General features: G+C 39.3%; 2 protein-coding genes across 2 annotated transcripts; both read right to left on the reverse strand.

Moving 5' to 3' along the window:
- Nucleotides 1–1,735: 1,735 nt before the first annotated feature.
- Nucleotides 1,736–2,892, reverse strand: cunh15orf61 (chromosome unknown C15orf61 homolog). The gene is made up of 2 exons (XM_069163343.1): nucleotides 2,169–2,892; nucleotides 1,736–2,052 (listed from the first exon to the last, which is right to left on the reverse strand). The coding sequence occupies exons 1-2, from the start codon at nucleotides 2,509–2,511 to the stop codon at nucleotides 1,925–1,927; spliced, it is 471 nt and encodes a 156-aa protein (XP_069019444.1). The 5' UTR covers nucleotides 2,512–2,892; the 3' UTR covers nucleotides 1,736–1,924.
- A 1,635-nt stretch (nucleotides 2,893–4,527) lies between these two features.
- iqch (IQ motif containing H) lies at nucleotides 4,528–26,392 on the reverse strand. The gene is made up of 21 exons (XM_069162662.1): nucleotides 26,280–26,392; nucleotides 25,846–25,968; nucleotides 25,593–25,690; nucleotides 25,385–25,460; nucleotides 24,962–25,081; nucleotides 22,901–23,003; nucleotides 22,523–22,606; nucleotides 21,942–22,117; nucleotides 21,262–21,807; nucleotides 19,564–19,630; nucleotides 18,564–18,647; nucleotides 18,317–18,483; nucleotides 17,146–17,418; nucleotides 16,811–16,999; nucleotides 12,294–12,414; nucleotides 11,769–12,055; nucleotides 8,272–8,430; nucleotides 6,857–6,979; nucleotides 6,305–6,366; nucleotides 4,895–5,003; nucleotides 4,528–4,729 (listed from the first exon to the last, which is right to left on the reverse strand). The coding sequence occupies exons 1-21, from the start codon at nucleotides 26,328–26,330 to the stop codon at nucleotides 4,649–4,651; spliced, it is 3,099 nt and encodes a 1,032-aa protein (XP_069018763.1). The 5' UTR covers nucleotides 26,331–26,392; the 3' UTR covers nucleotides 4,528–4,648.
- Nucleotides 26,393–26,883: the final 491 nt, after the last annotated feature.

A 26,883-nucleotide genomic window follows, 5' to 3' on the forward strand; every position in this document is an offset into this window, starting at 1 on the left:
AATACAGGACTAGGTTACCACGGCTATTAAAAGGCTTCAATCTCGCAGGCACATTTTGTTAATTTACACAAGTCCATTTGCAGTCCAGATAATTTAAACCTGCTTTGGTGGTGACTAAGGTTCGATATGTAATGCTAAGCCTGTGCCCCGAGCAAACGGGGTGCCCTCCCCTGCAGCTTAGAGTGACTCAAAGGTGAAGCCCTGAAAACAAATACAATGTGCTCACATGCTCCACAGTTTAGATTTCACTGACTCACATCATCCTGTAATAGCCGCACACAAAGCTGCAGTCGGTTGCAACCCCGTGCAATTGTGTCTGGCTGTACGGGAGTATCAATGCAGCCAGTGGGTCAAAGGGTCAATGAGTAATTAAGACATGGTTGCCTGAGCATTCCCTATGCACACTTTCAGACCTGATGAAAGGATGGAAATGAAAGCAGGGGGATTTAAGTGCAGCCTGATACTAAAGATCAAATTTCCGCAAGTGTGTCTAAATGTTCCTTGTTCGAGGCAATTAGTATGATTAGAGAGATAGTGCGGTGTCATCGCGCAGCTTAAGCGGATTTTGCGTGGAAATTGTGCACGAGGTTTGAACATTTTGCACACGGCAAAGGTTACATTGCTTACAATAACATTTAAGCTGGTGGTCTTTTTGAAGTGCAGTTGGGGGGGGCTGATGACTGTACATTCAGGGACTGTAAATGAACGTCAAATATTAGTTTGAGTAATTTGAGTGCTTGCTGTTTAAAAGTAATGCATTTGACCTTTTTTTTGTGGAGGTCCTTGTGTGGTAAATTGTCAAAAATATTCTTGCACAGACTGAGGGAGTTTTACAAAACAGACCACTTACAAAGATGCTGTACATTTGGAACAGGGTGTCATAGCCTTCACGTTCAAAGAAGGTCAAAAGGTGCATTGATTTCCATGTACGACAAGAAATTATTCGTTCAGTTTCATTGTTGCTAGAAATGAAGAGGCCAAGGCCTGAAAATTGAGGTCGCTGATAAATGCATTTAGTGGGAGATGCTGAGGGGAGAAATCAATATGGCAGTTTGTCAACCTGCCTCTCAGAGGGAGCAGAACTCTGCAGCAGTGGTAAGTGTGCCCCGTCAGCAAAGCACATTACCAGAAATCAAAGGCCGCAGAAGGCCTGAAGGGAGCCATGTAGATGTCTCTCTACAAAGGCCACACTTTGGTAATTAAAACCTATTTTATCAGAACTGTCTTGTCACTGGGTTTCCCTAACACTATTGACTAGCTGTTGCGCGGAGGGTGACCACTAATTTAATTTTAAATAAATGAGCTGGGGTTATTTAGACTCCCCTATCTGTTCCACAAAATTAACCAAAAGACAAGGCAGTGTCAAATAAGTTATGCCACTTGGTACAATTAATATTGAGACATGAGAATAAATGGGAGCGTTGCCCGTTCTATTCATATCACATTTTCCAAGAGCTCATCTTTAGAAACTGGCTGATCCTTCAAACCATCAAAATATCTTTCCGTTATTCTGTATACTTTAATATTTGTTTAAAAAAAAAATACTTTTATCATTAATTCTTTTACTTTTAAACTAAATGTTAAATAAAACAACTCGGAAAGGACATTGTGTCGATCGTCGTCTCCATTCTTGGAGAAATCCTAAACTTTCCATCAAATTTTCATTGAAAGCTAGCTTTCCGAATAAACCCTTTCAGTATTGTATGTCAGTGTAATAACATGCATAACCGACTCCTCCAGTGCAACTTTAAGTCTTTAATAATTAAACACCAATGAACCTGTGCAGTCACACAAGAGCGCCGGTGACATGGGGTGGCACTTTAGTCAATAGATCCGGCCGAACATCCACCAGGGGAAATGGTGCAAATACAGCAGCTTGGCAGACAATATTCTGTTGACGACACGTTGAACAGTTTTCTCTGTTTCAGTATTGTGCACCCTCTTCTTCTTTGTAGGCAAAATAGACCGTGACAGGTCCAACACTTGTCTGTACTGTTTCTGCTGCTCCCACCACCATCCAGCACCCAATGCCATAAGCCAAACAAGGGATACCTGCAATAAAAAAAATTAAAAAAAAAAAAAGACGGTGATTATGTGGTGTCTGCAGTATTTATAAAGTAATAAATGATCCGCATCTTAAATAAATGTGATAAAGCATCGATACTGACCCAGATTAATGACCTTCAACATGGTAAAAAACTTGTCTTCGAAGTCCAAGTTCTGTGGAGGAGCTTTAGTGCAGTGATATTTAATAAAGGGGAAGCAGCCTGTTCTCAGTATTTGGTAGTTGGATCCCTGAACTCTCCAGTTAAAGTGGGACAGTCCAAACTGGTCATTGTGGACGGAGCGGTAGCGGACGCAGTACGAGGTCCACGGCGGGAGTTGCCTCTGCAGCAGGTGGCAGGTCAACACCTCGGACGCGGCCGGTCGAGGACCCGTCCGGCCGAATGTGCTCGGAAACAGGGCGACCTTCAGAAAGACGGTGTGCAACCCCCTCCAGAAGTCCTTCATGACTTCAGTAAAACGCAGAGTGATTCACCTTCGCAATTTTGCATGTCGACAGCACGCAGTTACTCGAGACAGAGCTCTTGACTGCCCGTAAAATGTGTTGTACTGAGATTTTTAAGTCTGAAAACGTTGTTTGTCAGCCGACGCTGCACACCCGTGTGTTGTTTACCTTTGCTCCTGGAGCACAGCTGAGGTGAGCGAACAGAGCTCAATCCGGCCTGTTTAAACCTTCAAAATTAATACCTTGTTGAAAATATTCCGCTACACGTCGGGATACACGCGCTCGATTCACACACACAATTATGTGAACCAGCCGAGACCTGTGAAAACCGCAGTTTTACCCTGACGTGTGTTGGGCTACTTAGCTCCGACCTGGTGCGCCGGTTGAAGTCGTCCGGCTGGAAACGCAGCGCGGTGGAGTTGTTCCTCTTCAACGAAACTGACGACTTCAGTTTGACCTGCAGTGTAAACTCACCTGTTCACTTGAGATGAGTGTGAAGCCTGATGAAGACTGTTCACACTGCAGCATATTCAAACGACCTATTAAACAACAGCATGCGAAAATACAAATCATCTCCATTGTTCACAATTTTAGAAATAATTCACAAGGTTGTTGTTTTTTTCAACAAATACATGCATTACTGATCAACATATTTCTACTTTTCATGCTTTTGTGTAAACAATTTTTTTTTCTCATCTCTTTTTGCCACAAAGATAAAGAGTCAAATATATAATATAAAAATATAAATATATTAGCCACCATCTCATCTTATTGCAAATAAACCCCTGTACAACTTTGATCACCACTGAGCTCACTTGAAATACATATTTCTGTTGGGTCCAGGGCCATTACACACTCTCCTTTATGCCCAAACTAAATCTACTGAAAGGCACTATAGCATTTACTGGAATATTTCCAAGGTTTCAGTGGTCTGCTGTAGATCAGCACCACGCACAAGAGTCCACAAACCACCTGAGCCCAATAAATAAACCAAGATTTCTTCAGCCAGATTAAACACTGCATGTATGCAGTATATATACAGTATGAAGGGATAGCTCTGTAATTTGTGTGGGTGATAAATCTTAACTTTTTAAATTACGGGATTTATAGGTAATCTACTAATAAATTTAGGTCCAATTGTGTATGAATGCTTAAATGTATAGAATAAAGTAATCGGAAAAATAAATTACAGATTTAATTCTTCCAGATCTTTGCAATTCGTGATTTTACTTCTGAAAGCAAATATATTTATGAGTGTGAAAATAACACATAAATTGCATCGATCCCCTGAAGAATGCAAATTTAAGTTAAGTTCTGTTCTCTGGATATTGACAGGTGGAAGAGAAGCAGTGAAATCCAGGCTCCTGCTTTTCACGTTGCAAACTAACGGATCCATATTACTTCATCTGAAAATAAAAACAAATTCATATTTGCTGCAAGCTGTACATACCTGTGTATATGCTATAGAATTTATAGCATTTATTGGACATTTATCTGCAATGTTGACATTTGTGAAATTTACACTCCTATGACAAAAATCAACATTCACAACGAGAAATAATTAGAAAAAAAACCGCAAAAATGGACATGTGTGCATATCCTGTGAATTGTCAACCACAGAAATTCTGTATTGATGAAAAAATTAGTGTCAATTTACCTGGAATTGTCCACTTACAAAAAGAGTCCATTGAGAATGAAATTGTACCAAAGCAATGCATGGCATCATGGAAGATCTCAGTATGTCTAGCAACACTAAACAATAAACTCAGTGTACTCATATATCACAGTGCAACAACACTATATATTCATTTTATATCACATTTAGATTTTGAAACATTGTACATCTTAAGTTTGTGACACTAGTTGCTTTATATAATGTGAATGCCTGAAAACGTCTGCATACCTCACTGCATGCGTATATTTTGCTTTCCAATAATAAAGTATATTCAGACTGTTGAAATAGACCACAAAGCCATTAAATATACAGACTCATGGCAGATTCTTGTATTTTTGGAATTTATTTGGCAAGTGATATCCGACGAGCCTTTATGCATCTCCAGTATTCACATATTCTCAGTGTAATTGACATGACTACCTAGCTTGGCTGGAGTAGGGCAACTTTATCAGTGAAAGAGCAGTCTAAACGGCAGGTTTATCCTGCAGTTGTATCTTGTTCTTGACGATTATCTGGAGTACATCTTCTATCTCCTTGATCAGTCCCTCCAAACACAAAACAAAATAGAAGTTATAAATATATTCATGTTATATAAAAATGAGCTGGTTACACTTTCTTCAGCAAAAACACTACAGCTGACAACAGCTTCACTGAATATGCAAGTTTGATGATACAGATGAGGAGAGATCGTTAAGTCATTAACATGGTACCTTGAAATTGGTTTCTGCTGGCATTTTAGGGGATGATATTTCCTGATGAATGACTGACAGACTCCGAGCAAAGGTCACGAGAGCACCCTGGAGATCCTCAGAGACCGTTCTATTGACAACACCCCAAACAAACGAGTTTACTAATGATCCCCATGTTACCAGCTAAGAAACAATCACCGTGTTCCTCTAATGGTGGTGGTTAAATGAAACTTTCACCAGACAACATCTTCAGTCTTTGGGGGGATGAGCACAGCTTGATTTAACTATTACAGCACTGTGTAGGCTAAAGGATTTGTGTGATAAATATGTTAAATAACCCCCTGCTTAACAACTTTGGAACATTTACAAAGCCAGAGGTGGCATCTTAATCCTCTGAAAGAATTGTTTTCACTCTCAGTCTTGTGAAATCTTTCACCCACCTAATCGTCTACTGTTTTTTCATGTGCTTGTCTATTTGAACAGAGAAGGGTAAAGAAAAATTGCATGAGCTCAGAATTCTGTGTCAGCGAGATGAACCCTAAATTTACTTAGAAATGTATGTACAGCGTAAGAAATGCAAGAAAAGTAAGTGAACCATTTGATCTCATTACCTGCATTTATATATACATCTTTATGTAACTTACAATTATTAACAACCAAAAACTGTTGAGACTAATGACACGCAAATTCTTGTATTGTTCTTGTCCAAATGAATACATGATTTGAATGTTCACAGTGTAAGTTGGAAAAGTCTGCAAACTCCCAGACTAATGACATCAACTAAAGCTACTTTGAGTCACAACTGGTCAGTGAAACATTTTAAATTTTCCGTTCACAAGTAGAACAGGTATCTGACAGAATAACATCAGGCTGAAGCTCAGTGGAAACTGGATGATGCAGCATGAAAATAACCCTAAACATCAAAGTAAATCTACTACAGAATCGCTTCAAGTAAAGAAAATCCGCTTTTAGGAGTGGCCCAGTCAGAGCCCAGTCTTAACCCATTAGAGATTAAATGACCTCAAGAGAGCCGTTCACGAGAAACATAAAAAGAATATGGCTGAGCTGAAGCAGCTTTTTGAGGAAGAGTGGTCCAAAATTCCTCCTGAGCGTTGTGCAGGTCTGATCCACAATACAAGACTGGCTGGTAGAGGTTACTGCTGCCAAAAGAGGTTCGACCAGTAATTAAATCCAAGAGTTCACCTACTTTTTCCACCAGCGCTGTGATATTCAATGAATGCATTCAATATACATTATTCAAATTGTTTGTGTGTTATTCTTCAGAGCACATTATGTTTCTATGTTGGTGACTTAAATGATGACCAGATCACATTTTATGACCAGTTAATGCAGAAAAGCAGTTAAAAGGGTTCACTTTATTTGTCTCGCAGCTGTACTGTGTATGAACTTGATGCAATAAGAAATACTTACATCATTCCAATACTGCATTGCTCACTGCTTTCATAAAGAGCAAAAACAGTGCCTTGCTTCATCTGAAATGTAAGTCAGAAACACAGTGTGAAAAGTAGAGCTCAGTCATCACATGGGGTCGATTTAGTAAGAGTACTTCACTGATTTATCATTGCTCTCTCATAACTCTTGTACATCAAAAGACTGCTAATATAAAAAAGAACAAATAAAAACTGAAGGCACAGAACTGGAGCTGTTAACTGTTGAAGCATCGCATCTATGTTGCCCACGATGCAAAATGTAACTTACAACAGTTCATTCTAAGATTATGATGTGTTATGCTAGTAGCAGGAAATGTAGTCTCAAGTAGAGAGGCCTGACACCGATTTCCTGAATGTCTATGTCCCCCATATACAGTAGTGCTCCTTAAGATCTGTGAACAGACTTTGATGTGTAAAATCTGTGGAGTTCCATTTTAAATCAATCATACAAAAAGCTATACAAATTTTTTTTTAAAAAGAACAATGTGTAGAAGCAAACTTTTGAAATTATATTCATATTTTGAATTTTTACCTCCTTGTTAAATACTATGCCATGAGCTTTGCATATCTTAAAGAATACACTGCGGTACAGCATGGAAAGGTTTGAGTGAAACAAGTGGATCCCAATAACTGCATAACGATTGCCCACTGGAGGCTGTAAAGAAAAAAAGCAAGAAAACAAGACAGAATTAAAATGATGGCTGTTGGCATTAGTCTATCAATTAATCAAAATCAAGAAAAGTAATTTCATGATCGAGTATTTTTGGTGGTAAAGTATAATAGGTGGCTGTGGGTGTAAAATGGAGAGAGCAGATATGGCTGAACCTCATGCATGTCCTCAGGGTCACTGTTGAGTTTGTGTGTTTGATTAGTGAACATGATGAGTACGGGGCACATGTGGTAAACTGTTGGGCCTTTCTTAATTAACTGCAGGGAGGAACAATTAATGCTTAGAAGACATGCCAAACACAAGATGAGCTTAATTGTGCGACACCAGTCAAAGAAACTACAGTTTGGGGACTGCACATATTATCATTCAATGTGAGACTAAACGCATTACTGAATGCACAAAAGGACTACTCAACACATAATACAGATCAGCATAATAGAGGGGTTCTGAGCTGGTAAGTGTCATAAGTAATGCTAGAAAGGTTGATTACTTAAAAGTGGCAGGGCTTAAGAGGATAAAAATGTTCCTGGTTCTCAGCCACCTTTGGGAGACAAAAAGAGCAGGCCTAAGCCCCTGCGAGCTCAGGAGATAGCGTATAACTCGCTGTGACAGCCGTTTGTTTGCACTTGTCAAATGTGGGGCCCTCACACAACAATAAAAGTGTCCAACGGGGATTTAATTGTGTTTGTAATATGCAGGTCCCTAATGATGGCCGCTGCTGAAGCCATTAACCACTGCAGTGGCTCAACTGCTGCACTGAAGCACCAGGCCACCTACTAAATGAATGTTTGATAAAATAATACAAGTCGCAGATTAACAAGCGTAAACTCAGGCATACTGCAAATAAAAGAAGTCTATTGTTTAAGGCCTGGCACCAGGTTGATGAGGTGTTCAAGCATGCATACACATGCATAATGAAAATGGTATGAATTATTAATGTGTTGATTATTTAGGCTCATCTATCAAAATGATAATGAATTCAGCACCTAAACACCAATTGAGCTCAGTGCGTAATTACAGTATTTAGTTGTATTTAACAATAATGAAGAGCAAAACGTTGATCTGTTTTTGCGATTACTACAGTGAATATCCTCTCAAGTCTAGAGACTGCTTTGGAACAGGGACGTTTCCTTCTTGTTGTAGACAAAAAAGCAACAACATGCTTTGGAAAGAAAAAGGCTGTAAAGATATACAATCAAAGTTATGGCATTTAAAATCCATGTCTCCTATGTTTAAGACAAAATATAATAAAAACTGTAAGCAATATAAAAGGGTACTTTGGCTTCAATCTGGTGTTCACAGCATTTCTCTCTGACGGGCATCGGCACTTCTAAACAGCCTGCGCGGCAATTCAGCGTTCCTCCAGTTAACATCAGAAGCATCTGGGTCATGGCCAGCTGGTCACTATATGCGATGTCCAGATCAACAGCCCACACCTGCAAACAAGACATCATGAACCCTGTGTCAGAGCAGAGAAAAACAGACACTATAAACTTATTAATTCCAAATTAATCACAAAAATGGAACATCAAAGTATTTCACCCAGCAATCCTTTCAAAGAGGAGGGTCAGCACCGTTTAATCTTTACAATGTTATCCATGTTGAGAGGAAGGCGAAAGGAAAACAGTCAATGTTATGTGTGTGACAGATTTGGGTAATTCAGTTGTATAGCGACACATGCACAAAGTAGATCCTACCCTGTGTATTTGGATTCAGCCTGCCTTAGGCTAGTATGTTTGGCTTAGGTCTGATGAGAAGTAAAGTTCGGATGTGTATGGTAAATGGCATCATTATAAGTATATTAAGGGGTCAGGTATGGTAGTAGCCTTCTGCTTAAACAGGGCTAATTTTCCCAATAATATCCTAATAGCTATGCCCTTTCTTCAAAAGTGGCAAATAAATCACCAGTAAGGGAGTTGTTAATAACTAAGTGGCAGTCGGCTGCCTCCTTTAGCTGTTCCTATTTGTCAAAGTAAACGCTCCTGCCACTGAATGCAAATTGCTGGCTGTCCGAACCCGCAGTCTCTGTAACCGGAGTACTTTATCTCCACATGGACACCGGACTGTACACAGTAATTATCTAAAAGGCATTCATTTCCTTTTATATCACATTTCAATACACTGTAACACATAAGGCCCAGTACAGTGTCGCAATTAACAATTATTTTCATAATCAATTACTCTAAGAATATGTTTCTTGATTTCTTCAATGACTTGTCAGAAAATAGTGAGAAGGACATTTTAAGATGTTTCCACGGTGACGCCTTCCCTCATCCTGTTTTGTCCAACCAACAGTTTAAAACCCAAAAATATTCTACTTCCAATTATATAAGACAAATAAATCAGCTTATTTTCACATTTAGGCTTAAATGTTTTTTAAATAATCAACATTATTTTTGTCAGTCAAATAAATTTATAATTTTGTCAAATGTTCAGCTCAAGTTTATAATAATAAAGTATTCTATTTTACAGAAACACACACACACACACACACATATATTTAAAAAAAAAAAAAAAAAAAAAAAAAAATTGACAACATTTCTAATGAACACCTAAAGATATTTCCAAAATTAGATGATCAAATTAGATAGTGACAAAATTGTTCCTATATGTCAGAATTATTGTCGGCAACCTGATTTTATAGTGCAGAAGTTATGCATTAAACTATTGGGTTGTAGCTGGAACAGTTTTCCAAAGAAAAGAAGCTATTGCTTATGATTTGTATATTGCAGAAGTAAATACTGAAATTTCAGAAACTGTCGATAAGAATGCATACAAGCTAAACACGAATGACAGAAAAGAAAATATAAATACATTAGGTGTTACAAAAAGTTAAAACAACTGCGAGCTGTGTACATTCATGTTGAGCAACAGTTCAGCATTATGAGCTGCACTCTGTCACCTTTACTGTAGGGGGTAGAGTAGCCACCATTAGGTAGATGCAAGTCTCTATGTATCAGGTTGATACCTGGACCTGAGTGATGGACACACTTCACCGAGCCATTCACTCAACTCACTAAAACTCATACTCCCATGTCCCATTGTCGCTCTTAACAAAGCCGTGGGAAATGTAAGCCTGGATTGTACCTGTTTTCTATTGCCATGCATTTTCATTAAAAACCCTGATGCTGCAGCTGGGGCCCCACCGCTCCACAATGTGAGGAAAGACTGCAAGGGCAAACATATGTGACCCACTTCTTCCCATCAAATAAAGTAGGCAGCTTTTAGCAACAGGTTTGAATCTAAATTGATGTTTAAATCCAGACAGGTTTGCCGATGTGGCTCTCCTCTGTCTAAGCTTTGTGTGTGTGGGGAGATGGTTAAGAATCTGTCATTAATGTTCCTGCCTCTATTGAAGCATGTGCAGTTTTATAGTCTATTCTTAATTATGCTGTCAGTGAATCCCTTTCAATTTCAGGTCAACACTGAAGATGAAAATTAATTTTAAGGCCGTCATTATTTCATTCTAAACAGCTAAAGAAAAGGGCAGCTTCTGTCTGGGATACATTTGAGAAATAGCAATTTTTTTTTTTGTGCTTTGAACGTTACAATTTTGTCCCCAAAGTGACAATTTAGTTTGTCTATATAAATTCCTAAAATGTAAAAAATAAAGTGAGATTTTTTTTTTTTTTACCATAAAATTAACACAATGTAGTCAAATTGACAATCTATGTAAAAACTACAGACAAAAGCAATGCTGTCTGGATTTTAAATCTTAAAAGAAACAATGATACTAATACATTAAAATAAAAACTCACTTAAATACAAAATGCTTAAAGTATTAAGATTTAAATTGCAACACACCTTTTCTCACACTGTATTAACATCTAATCCAGAAGAGACTACCCTCTAGTGGCAAGTGTCTATTCCAAATCCATTTTTAAGGCTAGGAGTCCATTGTGGATTTAAATATAAATAAAGTTTAGACAGTGGAGAGGTGAAAAAGCAAGTAGAAGATATTTTGTGTACTGTCCTGAATAAGATCCCTTACAAATAGGCAAATGAAAAACGGTGCACTGCTACCAGATGGGTTTTAAATGATAGGAAAAAAAAAACTGTTTTTGATTTCTGATGCTTCTGTAAGCATGTAAACCTGTGAAGCAGCTCCAGTGCTTTCTCCACAGTTCTGCAGATGTTGTATTTTATAGAGCATATTATAAACAAAGCAATTCATTTTACAGCTCTGGATCAATAAGGAGTCAATGTAGCCACATGTTAGGAGCAGAGGTTAAACTATCATAAACCAGTCCATTTCAAATATAATAAATCAAGAAGCTTTCAACAAAACGTAATTCTGACAAATGAGACAAGGCTTCCATGGTGTCTCGCTATAATAACGAGATGCATTTCAGCGGACCACTGCAGGTAACCAGCTAGGGGTCAAACGCTGACAGGGTATCCCCGTGAAGCTGCCAAATCACTTTAGAATGACCTATTGTCTGAAAGATAGGTGCCTCTCACTTTCTCTGTGTTGTAAGGTTAAAGGGCAAGCCTTAAATGGTGGAATCAGTGCATCGACACAATAAGACCTGACAGTTTATTAGTTGGCCTTGTGACACATTTGGTCCCTGTGCCAACAGTTTGCCTTATCTGTTTTCTAGATCTCAGGGGAGCAGTATGGGAGGCACCTATCTGCTCCTATGGATCCCTGATCCTGCCTAAAAATTGATCTCTTCCACCAATAGGGTGAAAATGGGAGCATTCACAACATGTGTTGTAACAGCCCTGATCATATTTATCATGGTTGCCTTCTCTTGCGCTGTCTGTGTCTCACCTTCTGATCCATGGTGTTGTGGTCCAGAAAAGTAGCCAGGTCTATGGAGATGTGACCAATGATAAGGCGCTGCAGACAGGCCTGGCCCACCCGGATGCAGATAGAGTGCAACGTCTCTGGGTGTATGGAGGTCTGAGGAACAGTGGCACCTAGAACTCCCAGTTGACAGGAGCCATGGAGCTGGTCTCCACAAGACAGCATGGTCACCTCACCACTAGGCTCCAGCAGCAGAGCTACCGTCAGACAGGTGACACTGTCTGAGGGGGGACAGGCCTCCACGACACCGCCTGGACACAGGAAGCAGAGAGCAGAGAAAAGGCTATAGTACACTCAACAAAATTCTATACAGCACCTGAATTCTCCTAGCAACTGTTTAACAACCACCGAAAGTGACATGAAAAGGATTTAATTTGTCCGTTTACAAAGGCAACAGCTGGGAACTCGGAAGGACATATGAAAATCCATATTCCATATGGCTGAATCTGCAGAAGAATAGCATTCAGTGCCTGACAATAGGTATCTGACCTTGCCTGAGGAAGGTCTTCAGGAAGCAGGCCCAGTTGGGATAGCAGGAGTTTTTAGCCGGGCGGGCGTGATGGGCCAACCATTCTGGGATTTCAACTAAATATCTGAGCATCACAGGCTCCTACAGAAAGAAAGTTAAAGACCAAACATTAAGGATCCACTGAAAGCAAGTAAGTAAAAGATTTGAGGATCATGATGTATGTTTTTGTATTTTTTTTTTGTAGTAATTCAAGACAACAAGTAGCAGTTACTTCATATTGTCTCTTTATCAAAGCTTTGAAGGTGTCGACTACATTATTGGAAACACCCCGTGTTATCCGGATGACTCCAGTGACTGCTTGTTATCCTTGGGACCTTTGGTGGCTGCTTCAATTTCTGTGAGAGTGGATGCTGCGGGAGGGTCTATCTGTGAGTGACAGCCTATTATCAGAAGGCCTCAGGAGTCTAATGGCGTTAACTCACAGCCTCGAAGCACCTGCCCTCAATAACAACTCTCTCCACTGGGCAGCTGATGAATACCGAAGCTAACCCCATCTATCTGGGGATCAATCAGGGCTTGACTGGGATCGATATCACTCTTGTTCCTGTAACTAGGAAATGCCATGATGGCTTCACCACTTAATTATGCTGTTAATTTTTAACTTTTGTTTTAGGTGTCCCTTAAACATTTTGGCAACTCAAGAACACTCTTTCCTCTTACAATGCTGTGATATAGTTCAACTAACAACAATGGCCCCGCTAAACCCTTCACTGTGACTTTGGCTGTGTGAACAGTGTTTCTTTTAAATACAGAGTTCTGTGTGCAATAAAGTATGTGTGTTACCATTAGACAGGAATTTAAACGGGCCACACACAATAAAATGTTTGAAAGATGACTAAATTCGGAGTGGATATAATGTCTTTGTTCTTTCCTCATGCCATGTAGAGCGTTACTTTGTTTTGAGTATATGCTGTCTGGCTTCACTGGAGACAGGACTAGAGATTATGCTGTTGATATTCCAGTCATGTAACAGCCATCATCATATTCAAGTACTGTAAGAGGCGAGGTCAAATGCTACACAGTGATTCTCCCTATACAAACCATAAAGCACACAATGGTGCGGCAAAAAGTGTAAGGGAACGGTTGTCATTCTCAACGGAAGAGCAAGCTCACCCCAGGACTTTGCCTATGCAGTTCACAGAAACAGCAGGATAGGGAGAAAAGAAAGAGAGGCATTTTGCAATAAATTATTTGGACTTAAACTGCGTACAGTACCCTGTGATAGGATTCAACCTTTGCTTGGTGTCCACATAAAGCCAAGCAATCTGGTCATTAATATAATAGATGTCGCCCTGCCTCTTTGATTGCCATTTTGTTTCCCCATTACACAGTGAGAGAACTGAGAAACTATGGTGTCTCAGGAATAAGAAGAAATAACATGACAAGTTAGACACTTTGCATGAATATGTATTTTACGTAACACGGTCCCACTACAGCTTTAACTTTGGTCTACTACAGCCTGCAAAGAAATTTTGCCTGAGATATTAAATGAAGCATTAAGCTACTGTTTTTAGAACAAAAGAGACATTTCATCTGTATAAATTTTGCAAATAATGTATCGGTGAAATGAAAGAAAACATAACGCGCCTATTAAACATGAACCACAGAAAATGGTCTAAAGTCTTAAGTTCAGGTTAATTATATCAAGGCAGAACATTAAATATTCAAACTCCTCAAGCCAGCCTGCACAATATTTAGACAGAAAACATCTGTATGAAACGTCCCTCTACCTCTTCAGTGGTAGTGATTATCAAATGACCCATTTAGTTGACAAACTTAACCTAAATAAGGTGTTGCTCAAGATCTGTTTGTACACAGCATGACGAAAAGAAATACTCCATCTGTTGATGCTATTAGGTGTAATTTTTACCCTCTTGTGCCTAATGATCCATATGCAAGCTGTGTGAGCGCTTAAGTGTGTGCATGGCCCCCTTCAGGCATTGCATGGCTGCAGATCTACATGTCTTTAACCTCTCTCTGTGTAAATGCTAAAAGAGGCCTGGGGGCTTTCTGCCGGCTGAAATGTTGTGCTGGAAGCTGTGGTCCTCGCAATATTTAGAGAAGCACACTTCTCTAGTTTTCCTGGACCCCTGTGGAAGCCCCAGTAGTGTGGATGCAATCCTTCCTCCTCCTCCTCCTCCTCCTCCGTATTGTGTCCTTTTAGGCTTTCTTTTGCACGGCCAGAAGGGATCTAATTGTTGGTATTTTTCTGAAAGACCACATGGTATTTTTGTGAGTCAGGTTTTTTTCATACTGAGCCTTTCAGAACAAGCAATAATTAAAATAAAAATATGCACGCAGCCTGTGTAGACCCATTATACTATATAACCCCCCCTCCCCCTCTACTTTTATAATGATTATATTATTATATTATTAAGGGTACAGGACATTCCTCTAAACTGTGTCTCACATTTAATAATATACACTTTAATAATATCACTTTTTTGTTATTTATTGGTAAACAATTATCTTGGTGAGGAACTGTTAAATTATTGAATAATATTTAAATGCTTCATTTGATCATTTGTATTTGATTAATAATTTATTAAATTACTATTATTTTTGTGAACATAGCTTTAAGCATTTTTAAATGCTTGCAAATATTCAGTAGAACAATGCTACAGATTAGATTCAAACATATGAATATTTTATATTAGTGTATCTCATCATTTTCTTCCTCTCACAGCAGAAACTGAAGCTGCATGTTTACAATTGTCAGTACACTTTGAGATATAATACTCATTAAAGTAGCACTTTGGTGAAAAGAAGTAGACCTAATTGCCATGGCAGCGACAGCTAGTGAATAGGAAAGATACTCACACTACAATCTTTCAGCATAGAGAGCCAAATGGTTCTCTTCAAAATAAACTAGTACAACAGCAGAAGGACAATGTAATACATTGAAGGGGCTAATACATTTTAGGGGAAAACAATGTCGGAATAAAAAAAAAATCATGCAATGAGGAGCACAGGATGTGGGCTTTGCTTTGATTAAAAGAGCAAGGTGTAGAATAAAGGCCAGTTAAAGTGTTGTGTCCATATGGCCCAGAAGCCCTGAGGCTGTCGGCCTACACTGGGGGCCTCGGCACTCTTCCCTCTCCATGGGACCCCAGCTGGTGAAAGAAACCCCATTTACTTTCCTGCGCTGCCTCAGCCACCATTATGGACCTTGGCTGTGGCTCAGCCACTCTCTGCCATAATTAACAGCACCAAAGCCACAACAATTACAGCCCCGCACTGCACATACACTATGAATCAAAGGATGAGCTAATAGGAACAAAACAGAGTGAGTCGTAAGAAGCTTGAGATGACTGCTGTTCTTTCCAATGGAATAAAAAGTAAAATCGTTGTGCTCCAAGCCCACAATCATTAGCCTGTAATTAGTTTACACAAAGCTCCCAGTTAAATGGCAAAATACGGTAATTAACACATGACAGAAAATCAAAGGCTACTTTGTAAACATATGAGAAATAAGAGCCAGGGGCTCGAAAGCTGTGTACAGATTGCATCTGTACTAAATAAATGGTTCACCAATGATTAGGTACATTTCATTTGTTCTGAATAGGTCCGAAATGAAATCAGAATTTATATTTTGAGGAGAACATAAATGTTGGTGTACAAAAGCACTGTATTTGCATTATAATGTTTACTTTACAAACGGCACAGACCCATCTCATGAGTGTTAAAGACAAAGACTGAATTAATCAAAAATGCATATTTTTTTCAATGCTGTAAAAAAGCTAAAACATCAGTGACTACTCCAGATTAAATAGTATTTAAATGTACAAGAAATTTGTAAGACAAATTTAACAAGCTGTAAATCTTGTCAATAACTTTCACAATCCTTTACACACTGACTGTACTTGATGTGTGGGTTTCAGGAATAGATAGTAAATGTGTGTATGAACAGACATTTTTAGTATTGATTTCATTGTCTGAGGCTCTGGGGACCACATTTAAATAACTGTACAACAGGGACAACCTCCTCCAAGCCAAACGATGGCATTTCTTTGACCCCACTGTGACCTCGGCTTTTGCTCGTTCAGTGACAGAAGTGAATCTAAAAAATGTTTGAGCTGTCTCATCTCAACAAGAGGCACAATCCTGATCTTAATATCTGGCTGTTATTGTAATGTTTTCAGTTAAATATCCATTGTTACAATGTTAACTTTAAATGGCCGATTTCTCATTGGTATGAGTGTAATAATAACAGCAATAAACTTTATTTGTATTGCACTTTTATAAAACCAGTGCTTTGGAGGGAGCTGTAAAAACAAGACATAATAGTAAAAAACATCAATTTAGGGAGAAGTAATAAGGGAAAGAAATCTAAAAACACAAACTCCAAATTAAAGCAAATTCAATAAAACTTTGCATAAAAGTACGTTCAGAAAATGTGCTCCGAGGCCCAATATTTTGTGTCAGGGAAGGAATGACGTAACGACGTAACCCTCTCCTTACTTTTCTAAGTCCTTACCTGAATCCACTTTGTGTTCCATACTACAGCACCATAACGATGATATTCCTGCAGAGCCCAGTTGTAGCAGCTAAGATGATTCACATCGCAGTACGCCGTACCCCGGCCACCATGCTCAGAGTCCATCTTGAAGAGCCAGCGCTTCACAACGATGTATTGAGCCATAAGCTCCGCAAGCGTTTCATGAAGCTCAACCAAGAGAGAAAAATGTGAATTACAAACTAAAAAATATAAACTTAAGTTAGGGTGAACAACAAAACTGTGTTATTCTGTGTTAATGGGCCCGGATGAAGGACCTGCTGTTGTGTAGTATGAGCATGCGGTTGTAGTTGCACCTGGTTTAATGAATAGATGTCTCCTTGACCAGGTGGCACATCAACCTCTGCCCCAGCAAAGATCCTCCTCCCTCCAGACTTGGTGCTGTAGAGCTGCGCAACAGCAGGTTCTGAACCCAGGATTGGCACACCCAGCTCATCAGCCACTGCCAGGTCGTCCATGTGAGCCACTCCACCCACAATGTAGGCCTGCTTCCCCTGAATCAGGTTTCGGATGCGCTTCAGGGTGCGTGGACTGTACTTCAGCAGCGTCGACAGGCACATGTTATGGGTCTGGAAGAAAAGAGGGGAGAAAGATTGCTGCTGGATCTGAGCGTTCGCAGTTTGTCTTCCAAGGGTTGTTTCTTGACCTGATTTATCACTGTGTACACACAACAGATCTATTATTGAAATAGCCAGCAGGGTTTTGACCTCTCCTGTATTCTAGCAGGTTGAATTGATAAAAGCTGCCTGTGGGAGGCCTCCCCTATCCTTCACATCTTTAATGTGTGCTACCAATGAGCTCCTTGGGAATACAACTAATTACTTCACATCTGTATTTATTTGATCCACATGGAATTATCCCTTCTGTCACTGGCAGAATACGCTGCCAGCCATGGGAAGCAGTGATTCATCTCAGCAACACGTCTGGCACAGTTTAACAACAAAACAGCAGGAAAATCAATAAAAAGAAATGAAGAAGACCATGTCATGTTGCACATTCAATGTAGCACAAAAGGATGCAAAAGATGGATAGAATGGTTGCATGTAAATAGACAATATTGCAACAACTTTATATTTGTGTATTGAGGTAATTAAAACTATTCTAAAAATGCAGCAGTTACATTAAATAACCGGTTAATTAAACCAACCAATTTCAATATAATAACAATTTTAATTAAGTATAACTTTAGTGTGTTTACTTCCAAATAACACAGAAGTTTAGCTTTAACAGAAGTAAAAAAGGACTGAAAAATATACTGAGTGTCACTCTCACTGGACCTTTGTGTAGTAAAACCTCCTCTAGTACCCTCTAGGGGAGAATTCATAAACTACAAATGCTTGTGGCACCTCTATATAACAGTACATCTCTCCAGCATATTAAATTCTATCATCCTGCTGGAAATGCACATTGTCATGTTACTTAAAAGGTCACATTTGCAAAGAAATTTGTGAATATGAAGAACCTTACCGGGAAAGAACCGACAGCCTCAGGTGTGAGGATGATAAAGCGTCTCGAGCAGGAGGAGGTATCGGCCCCATCTGCGGCTCCATCACACTTCAGGAGGTTGGTGTAATAGAGCAAGATGTCGTCCTCCAGATGCTGGGGACATATGTAGATCACCTCCACATTTCCATCTGCAGTCATACAGAGGCCTTTACAAATCACATGTTTACAGTAAAGCACGCACAAAAACAATCTGTGTCGAAGTTCCTACCTCTAACATCACACACTCTGCTTATTTGGATGTTCTGTAGGATGTCAAATCCCTTCAAGTTCCGTCGCTGGCTCTGAGAGTACCCTGTAAGCACAAGGATACAAATCTGTAGCTGTGTACATCTACCTCCAGATGTGTGTGTCACTAGACTTGGGGGAAAGGGAGTTAAGTCTAATCACACTGTAGTGAAATCTGATGATTAATTTAGCTTAATAACTAGCAGGTGCAGTGCTTGTCGTGTGCTGGGAGTCCTGCTGCAGCATGTCCAGCCACCACTGAACTACATCCGGGGATACCGGCAGGATTTCAGCCTATGCATGTCTGGATTTCTGCCTGAGAGAGAATCCTCAGCTGAATCAAGGTAATTAAATGATTGGATTCATGCTAATTAACAACAATGGGGTTCAACTTTCTAATTATCCTTGCTCACACAGCACTCTCTGTAGCCACCCCAAGTGCAAATAAAGCATTCCATCTGCTAGTAATTAGGCTTAATAATTTTAGACAATCGCTCAATGATTTACAACGCACATGCCTGATTGCAGTCTAAATGTGAGTGCTGTAGTGAAATTAGAACAAGAACCGATCATAGCTTTTACTATGTTTAAATCAAAAACACACTTAAAATCCTTTGCGTGTTTTTTTATGCACAGCAATAAAAGAAGACCTTTGTGCCTCTTGTAAATATTCAACATAATGGCTTTTCATTTGCTTAATCTGAAAATTAAATGGCGATTGAGACCAAATTGTTCAGTTCCCTGGCATGAGGACTGTCATCATCCTGTGAGTGCTTTCCTGCAGAGAGTCATTTGAACGAGACAGAGTGTACACCGGGGCCACAGACTGGGACAGCAGAGTGTTGAGACCAGGGGATGACGAGAGCAGACGTGTGTGTGTGTGTGTGTGTGTGTGTGTGTGTGTGTGTGTGTGTGTGTGTGTGTGTGTGTGTGTGTGTGTGTGTGTGTGTGTGTGTGTGTGTCTAGCAGCCAAAGAGAGCTACCTAATGAAGGGATGTGGATAATGGTCCTCTTGGAGGACTGGATATGTTTCCAGTTGGCTGCCAGATGCTGCGGACAGAGAAAAGGAATGATCAGAGTGGGGACTGCCTGAGCGTATATGCACGCACACACACACACACACACACGCACACACACACACACACACACACACACACACACACACACACAAATCATCACATCACTGCATAGCTAAAACACATCAAGCCAATCTCTCTCTGGGCTCACAGAAGCAAACCAAGCATAAAATACCACCGTAATTAAATCAAGCGTTTACTTTAGAAACATCTTCTCACAATTAATCCAATCAGCAAGGTACATGATGCTACTGCCAGGGGAAGATTAGCAGGCTTAATTAACAGGGTATGAATGTTTAAAGAGTGAGAACATACATTTAGTGCATGTATACACACACTACGATGTTAAAACTAAATGAACTTGTAGGCACTAATTAAAATTATGTCAGCGCCCTAAAAGATGTTCAGCCCAGATGACAGCCCAGACATGACATCTACACTGACTGGGAAAAGAATCACAGAACATTATGCATCTGGGATGACTGTGCTGTTATGCTGCTCTCTGGAAGAGCAAAAGAGAAGCACAGTTTTATTTCCCCAGTCAAAGATTATAGGATTATTTTATTTCTATGTTCCTCCTGACAAAAAGAAGATCAAATATTTGGAAATATTGAGAGTAAAAGTTCTGAAACCCCTGAAAAAAACAGTAATCTAGTAAATCAGAATTCAAAGATTAACAAATCAAAATGCTGCAATGGTATAAAGTCAATATTAAAGTGAGATTTAATTGCATTAAATTAAATCAGTTTTGGTATGGCTTACTTTTTATAAATACCTGTCTATTACAAATCGTACATCAAGCCGCTGCCTTTACAACAATTTCAGTTGCAAAACAATAATTGCCCCTTTTGCAATCTCTTTTCATTTCAACACCTAATAAGCATTTCTAAATTTAAATATTTAAAGATCCCCTGCATGTATGTGGACAATATATACATTTATTATTGTGCTTGCAGGCAAACGCCATAAAGTCAAATAACTTAATAACGATGAATAAAGCCAATTTTTTTTTTTTTTTAGTAAAGCGGGGCTTTAAACTATCTTTACAGATGTTTACAGCCTTTTTCCCTCATCACCACAGTCTTCTTTTACAAACAATGTGGCTGCAGTTTTACTTTGTTCAACACTTTCTGTTTTCCAGTTTATCTGTCTCACTGTTTCTTTCTGTCGTTCTCCTCTTCGCATTCAACTTCTCTAACATGTATCTGCTTCAGTGTTAATAATCTCTGTTAATCTCAAACTGGAACAAAAAAACTCCACATTTTGATTGGACCTCATAAGACACTGATGTTTGCAGCTGAATATAAAGCAGAACTTTATAGGCTGACATGTAGAAACATAATTTTCTTTTTAGCCAAAACAGTAGTTTTAAACAATGAACCAGTTTTTCCTTATAGATTCAAACAGATATTTAGAAAGATAAGATTAGGCAGCCAACTGTATTGTCATGAAATTGAACCCACATACATCCAGAGGATTTATATAAAAAGTCTGACTCTAATTTGGAGAAATTGAGAAAAAAGAAAAACTAAGTCGAGCTTTGACAATGTGACAGAGCAACAGAGGGAGAGAAAGACAGGAGCATTTGGATATAAACAACATCACCTGTGCTCTACTGCGATTTTTCTCTAGTTGACTAAAACGCCGGGCCTGCAGGGCCTTTCTGACACGACGCATCTGAGTGTGCATCAACCATGAGATGGCGATGGTGCCTGCCGCCCACTTGCGGCGGCAGTGGCACAGGTAGGTTAGCTCGGCTGAATAGCGCCTCCAGCAAGACTGGATGCGGATGGCAGCCGCCTCAATGCCTCCTTCTCCCTTGTAGCGCTGACCCGGGTGTAAGACCAGATCTAGTACCTCCTCCCAGTTTTCAAGCACAGGGAGGACAGTGGTTTCTGTAGGAGTCTTCTTCCAACCACTCTCCCAACCATGGCTCAACTCCACTAGCTGTTCTCCGCTCACTTTAGCCACAGGCACAGCAAAGTCTCTGAGCAGTTTCGTCAGGGCCTCCAGAGGATTGACCACGCTGCTCCAGCACAAGCTAAATCTCCGCTTGAAATGACAGAAATCTGTTGCCAATGGGTCGATCTGTCCCTTTATGATTATAAAGGGGTATTTGGTCATGTTTAAGGGAACGTGCACAGGTAGATTCTACAGAACACAAGGAAACAAGTAAGAGTCAACCAACCTAGACTTTGTTAATACACTTGAAATAAATGTTTTTGATCATCTTCTCTTTCTTAATTTAATCAAAAATGTGCTTGGCTCATTTAAAGAGTTCATACCTCAGGGTTTTTAGGGATAAGACTGTCGGTGTCTCGCTCCATGTTCTTTTGGTCCAGGCTCTTGGAGGTTGCGGTGGGAGGCGGTGCCTTCGTTGTGGATTCTTTGTCTGTTCCTACACTGACAAATGTAGGTTTTGTTTTCCATTTTGGCTGCTTATGGCACTTGGACTTTGAACCTGTGAGGCCAAAATTCACAAACCGACAGGCTCAGTTATACTACAACAGTGACTGATCAGTATCAATCAGTCATCACTGTCGAATTAAGCAGCAGCTGTCTCTTCTCTAAAAGAGCCGGGAAGTTGTTTAAAACAAAACAATGAGAAAAATGGCAAGACAGCGAAATGGAAGAAAAAAATAGGATTCCCAAAAGGTACAACTTTTGTTATCAGACTCCCATGGCAAGCTCCTTTAAAGTTTCATTTTCCCAAAGTAGCAACAACTACATGGACCAATCAATAATCATTTTCCTATGGAGACATATTTGAAATATTTCCAAAATAAACCCTAGATTTATACGATAAAGTTGGGAGGTAGAATCAGGTCAAATGTTTTGTCTTCTGTAAAGTCTAGAGAGCACTGACCTATCTTTGAAAATAAATCCTCTCTGGGATGAAGAGAAGCAGCCTTGTGTTGAATCGACATATGAAGCGAACTTGGATGTGGTACTGAGGAAAATCAGAAAAAAAAGATTAAAACATTGTGCTTGTCCCTGTTAAAAAAAAGAATTCAGATAATGTGAAATTAAATGAAAGTAAATTGATACAAAAGAAAAGGAAATCAAATTGTGCCAAAAAAAACAAAAACATTTATTCTAACAATGTGAATTACTGCTAATAGTTTGCCACTGAATATAATAAGAAATATAGAAGCAGTGGTCTGATTGAAAGTACCACAAACATCAAGAAACCATCAATGAGCATTTGTCAGGAGTGTGAAGAAATGGTGAAATGTCTGCTCACCTGTCCCCATGTCCTCCTCAGGTACTGCCGGGATGTGACAGCCCTTTGGTTCACGAGCCTGATCACTCACCACAAAGCCAGTGATTAGCCTGTGACGTTTTGCCTGAACAGAAGATTTGTATGAGAGCAGAGGCTGTACATCATATATACATAAAACCAAAGCAGTTCTACCGGATATTTTCTGTTGTTATCTACAGTAAAAGAAGCCCGGCCCTTGCTTCATTAAACTAAACGCAACAAGAAGTTGAAAGCTTGAGCATGTTCTGATTGAATCAACCAGCAATCAGACTCATGGTGGCTCGGTGATCTAAGAAAGAAAATGTCATGAGCTCAGAATGAGGATAAATGAGTGGCTTGGAATAGCAAAAAATAGATTTTCTGCATTCATTAAGAAATTAGGAGAGCGAAAACGCTGCCACTGGCATATTTCTAATCTGTCCTGCAAGCCACTTTCTTTAGTAATTAATCACAATAAGGCAAGATTAAAGATCATTCCTAAATACTATAACTCAGAGCAATTCTGTTCCACTAAACTTCAACATTTTTCATTCAAAATATTGTATAAAAATAAGATTAAAATGGCCTGATGTAAAATAAAGAGGAAGATGCATTTGTTGTAGCCTCAACTTTTCTGTTCATGACTAGATTTGAATGTTTTACTACTCATAAAACACAAAGTTTATGCTCCTCCAGACTTGTCACCTAATGTCCTCTCCTTCGTTCTCCTCAGACCACTGAGCTCTCTGACAGACCACAGGTAGTGGCCAGGTGCTCGGAGAATCTCCCCTCAAAGGCACACATCTGTTTCAGATGGGGCTGGGGAAAGGTGGCACCTTTTGTAAAATTGCTAAAATGCAAAAGCTCATTCTCTGGCACAGGTACACAGTGGAGGAGAGCTGGCCTGAGTTGCAGGAGGCGGCAGCAGGCAAAGAGCCAGTGGTTAGCAGTTGGGGAAGCTACGGCTGTCTTATTGGCATGCTGGACCAGGTACCCACTTCTGTCTTGAGACAGCTGTAAACCAGTAGCCCATAGCACAGCAATCAGGCGCCTGTTTCTTTAGAAGAATGCTGATGTGCTGCAATCTGCTGCTTTACGCTTTCTGCAGCCAGCACTCCCATCTCTCCTACATCAGAATGACAGTTTTGGCCTCTATTTCTCATGTCAGGTATAGATTACCAAAAACATATCGGGAGAGAAAGTGTGTAAAATATATCTAAAACTAATGCCGACCTTTGCAAAGATCAATTTGTTTGCTGTGACAAGTGCTGGATGTCATCACCAAGCAAAGTGACCTTTATGTCACAGTCTGTCTGAGCACAAGACTTGAAGCATCTATTAATACAGGCTTGTACCATCACTCTTCACTCCAGCATTAAGTGTCTTTTCTGGGGATTAAAGGAGTAAGTGTCAGGGAAAGGAACAATGATATCCAATTCATCCTAGTTGTAGCAGAAACGTGTAATGTTTTCGAATCCCCAGGCATGTGCTGTAAGTTCACATTTTTAAGATATTTAATATCACCACTCACGACACAGAAATCAATGTCTCGCTGCAAAAGGCAAATAACTGGAGGACATCATATTATTCTGATTATAGTTTAAGACTTCATGCACTGATTGGTTTATTTTCCATTGTGAAGAGAAAATCTGCTCCATAACTAATGCAGCCAAAACATTTGAACTATGAATAGGAAAGATGTTGCCGGATTTCTGCAACAAATGAAATTGAATTAACTGACATCCATTCCACATCGAGGATTCAATCTGATATAATGTTAAGAGAAAAACTCCACTATCACCTCATAGACAATGAAAGCTTCGAGGGTAGACCTGAGTGAAGTAGCAAATTCACGGTGTTTATTTTAAACCCACCTGAAGTAAACAGCACATCACAATAACAACCACACATTTATGAATATCACAGACTGACATTTACATTATTAATAAATTGAACAGGTACTAACATACTGCATTTGAGAATAACTACAGCTTTCTATGGAAATCATGCATTGAAATCTACATCTTAAATGAAATGATTCTATATTTATGGAAGATTACTTACTGCATCTGTGCTCCTCTTGTGGACAACAGGGAGTGATATTCCACATTTTCGGTGCATATTGGCTCTGTTTTTTGGGCGAGCAAGATTATGCAGCAAATACATGTTTAACGCTAACTTCTGCTGAACAAGAAAGATAAAGGATGAAATTAGTTATAATAGGACACACTGTGGAAACATGAATAGTACTATCAACATTTCAAATCCATAAAGTGTTCATGTGTCCTCCTTTTGCTGCTCTAACACGTAGTGTACCCTCGTCCCCTTTCCCCCCTCTCCTCTGTATTAATGTGTAATACAGTGGATGAGTTGTATTTCTAATTTACCTATCTGCTGTACATACTGTAGCTTGTGTCGCTAAGTATAGAGATATATTAATTATTTATTACATTCTCTATTCATTTCTGAACATGAACAATGATCTACCTTTTCCCCACGTGACACTCCTGGTAGGTCTTCCCTTTGCGAATGCACATCCGTGATACTCTCCAGAGAAGGTTTCCTGTGCAAAATCTTTCTTTCAGGCTCACAATCCCCATTACCAGAAATATATAACAATTCTTAACCCTATTCATACCAAGTTGTAACAATTGTAAACAGCCTGCAGTGGAAAATTGAGCTTTTCCTTAGTTACCATTTAGGAATCTGCATCCTCTTCTTCTGTAAGTCTTCAATGTTTGGAAGAACCAGCTGCTGCTTATTGACTGTTTTCAGATAATTCTCTGCATGTTCCTATTTACAATTAAAGAACTGTTAATTGTCAGATGTCTATAAAAAATAAATAAATATATATATATATATATATATATATATATATATATATATATATATATATATATATATATATATAATGTTATCGGTGCTTATTCGACATTAAGTTCTCTCACCTTGATGGTACTCTCGGTCTTACGGATGGCATTGTCCAGGGCTTTAATGTCCAGTGTTTGGCCCATTTCATTGGCACTGATTTTCTCAAGGCTGGATTTGAGTTGTTTCAAATCATCCTGAACCTGCAATATAAAGATTTGCAAATGTACATACTTTACTCTAAAAAAAAAAAAAAAAACAAAAAAAACAACCCGCCAACAACCATGAATTTTACTTTAAAGCCAGTTTAATGTTACACAAAGCAGCTAATTAAGCTACATTTCTCAGTAGGATTTACAACAAAGACATTTGAAGAAATTATACAACATTAAGTTATTGTAAATAATTAATGAATTAAACACAAGGTCATAATTTAGCTGACACTAACTTGAACTAACTTCATGAACTGAGTTAGCTCGCTAATCCTGAATGAGTTTCCTCTGGACAACTTTACCTGAACTAAAACGGATCCCAACTTATCTTCGTTTTTTAGCACGTCGGACATTGTTGTTGTTGTTGTTGTTTTTTTAGCTCTTTCTTATTAACATAATTTAAATATGCGCCTCAACATCATGGTGACGACGTGTACAAGTTACGTTAACTACTGGTAGCAAACCAATTAGCTATTCAACAATGAAAGTTATTGGAAACAACACTCGTCGCCATGACAACGACAAGGCGCTTTTGGGTTGTGTGTTGCCCGAAGGCTGACTGTCAGGCAGCCGCTTTTTCACCTGCGTTTAAAACACGAGCCGACTTTTTGTTACAATCGGCACTTTTACGTTAATTGAACCACTTCACGTCGCACACGTCACACGCTCTTAAAAAAAAAAAAGGGACTGGAGCCGTATTCAGGGGGACGCACTGCTTTACCTGAAAGGCAAAATACAGGGCAGCAATTCTCCATGAAGTAGATCCACTCTGCACGGGATACTTTCCATAAACACAAACAGCATTTTAATACACGCATGCGTTTATTTGAACAAATTACAAAACGACAACGCTGGTAAACGTATCGGATGATGTTTTTTTTTAACGATGTTTTGTTTTTGTTTTTA

Source organism: Embiotoca jacksoni, unplaced genomic scaffold (assembly GCF_022577435.1).
Source record: "Embiotoca jacksoni isolate LCO1_2020_lvr unplaced genomic scaffold, fEmbJac1.0.p SCAF_3, whole genome shotgun sequence".
NCBI lineage: Eukaryota > Metazoa > Chordata > Actinopteri > Embiotocidae > Embiotoca > Embiotoca jacksoni.

Coding starts and splice junctions, on each gene's coding strand:
- iqch (XM_069162662.1), bottom strand. CDS start 26,330: ATGTCCGACGTGCTAAAAAACGAAGATAAGTTGGGATCCGTTTTAGTT. Junction 21,808..21,941: donor TTATCCCTAAAAACCCTGAG/GTATGAACTCTT, acceptor TGTGTTCTGTAG/AATCTACCTGTGCACGTTCC. Junction 5,004..6,304: donor CAATGCAGTATTGGAATGAT/GTAAGTATTTCT, acceptor TGTTGTCAATAG/AACGGTCTCTGAGGATCTCC.
- cunh15orf61 (XM_069163343.1), bottom strand. CDS start 2,511: ATGAAGGACTTCTGGAGGGGGTTGCACACCGTCTTTCTGAAGGTCGCC. Junction 2,053..2,168: donor GTTGAAGGTCATTAATCTGG/GTCAGTATCGAT, acceptor TTTTTATTGCAG/GTATCCCTTGTTTGGCTTAT.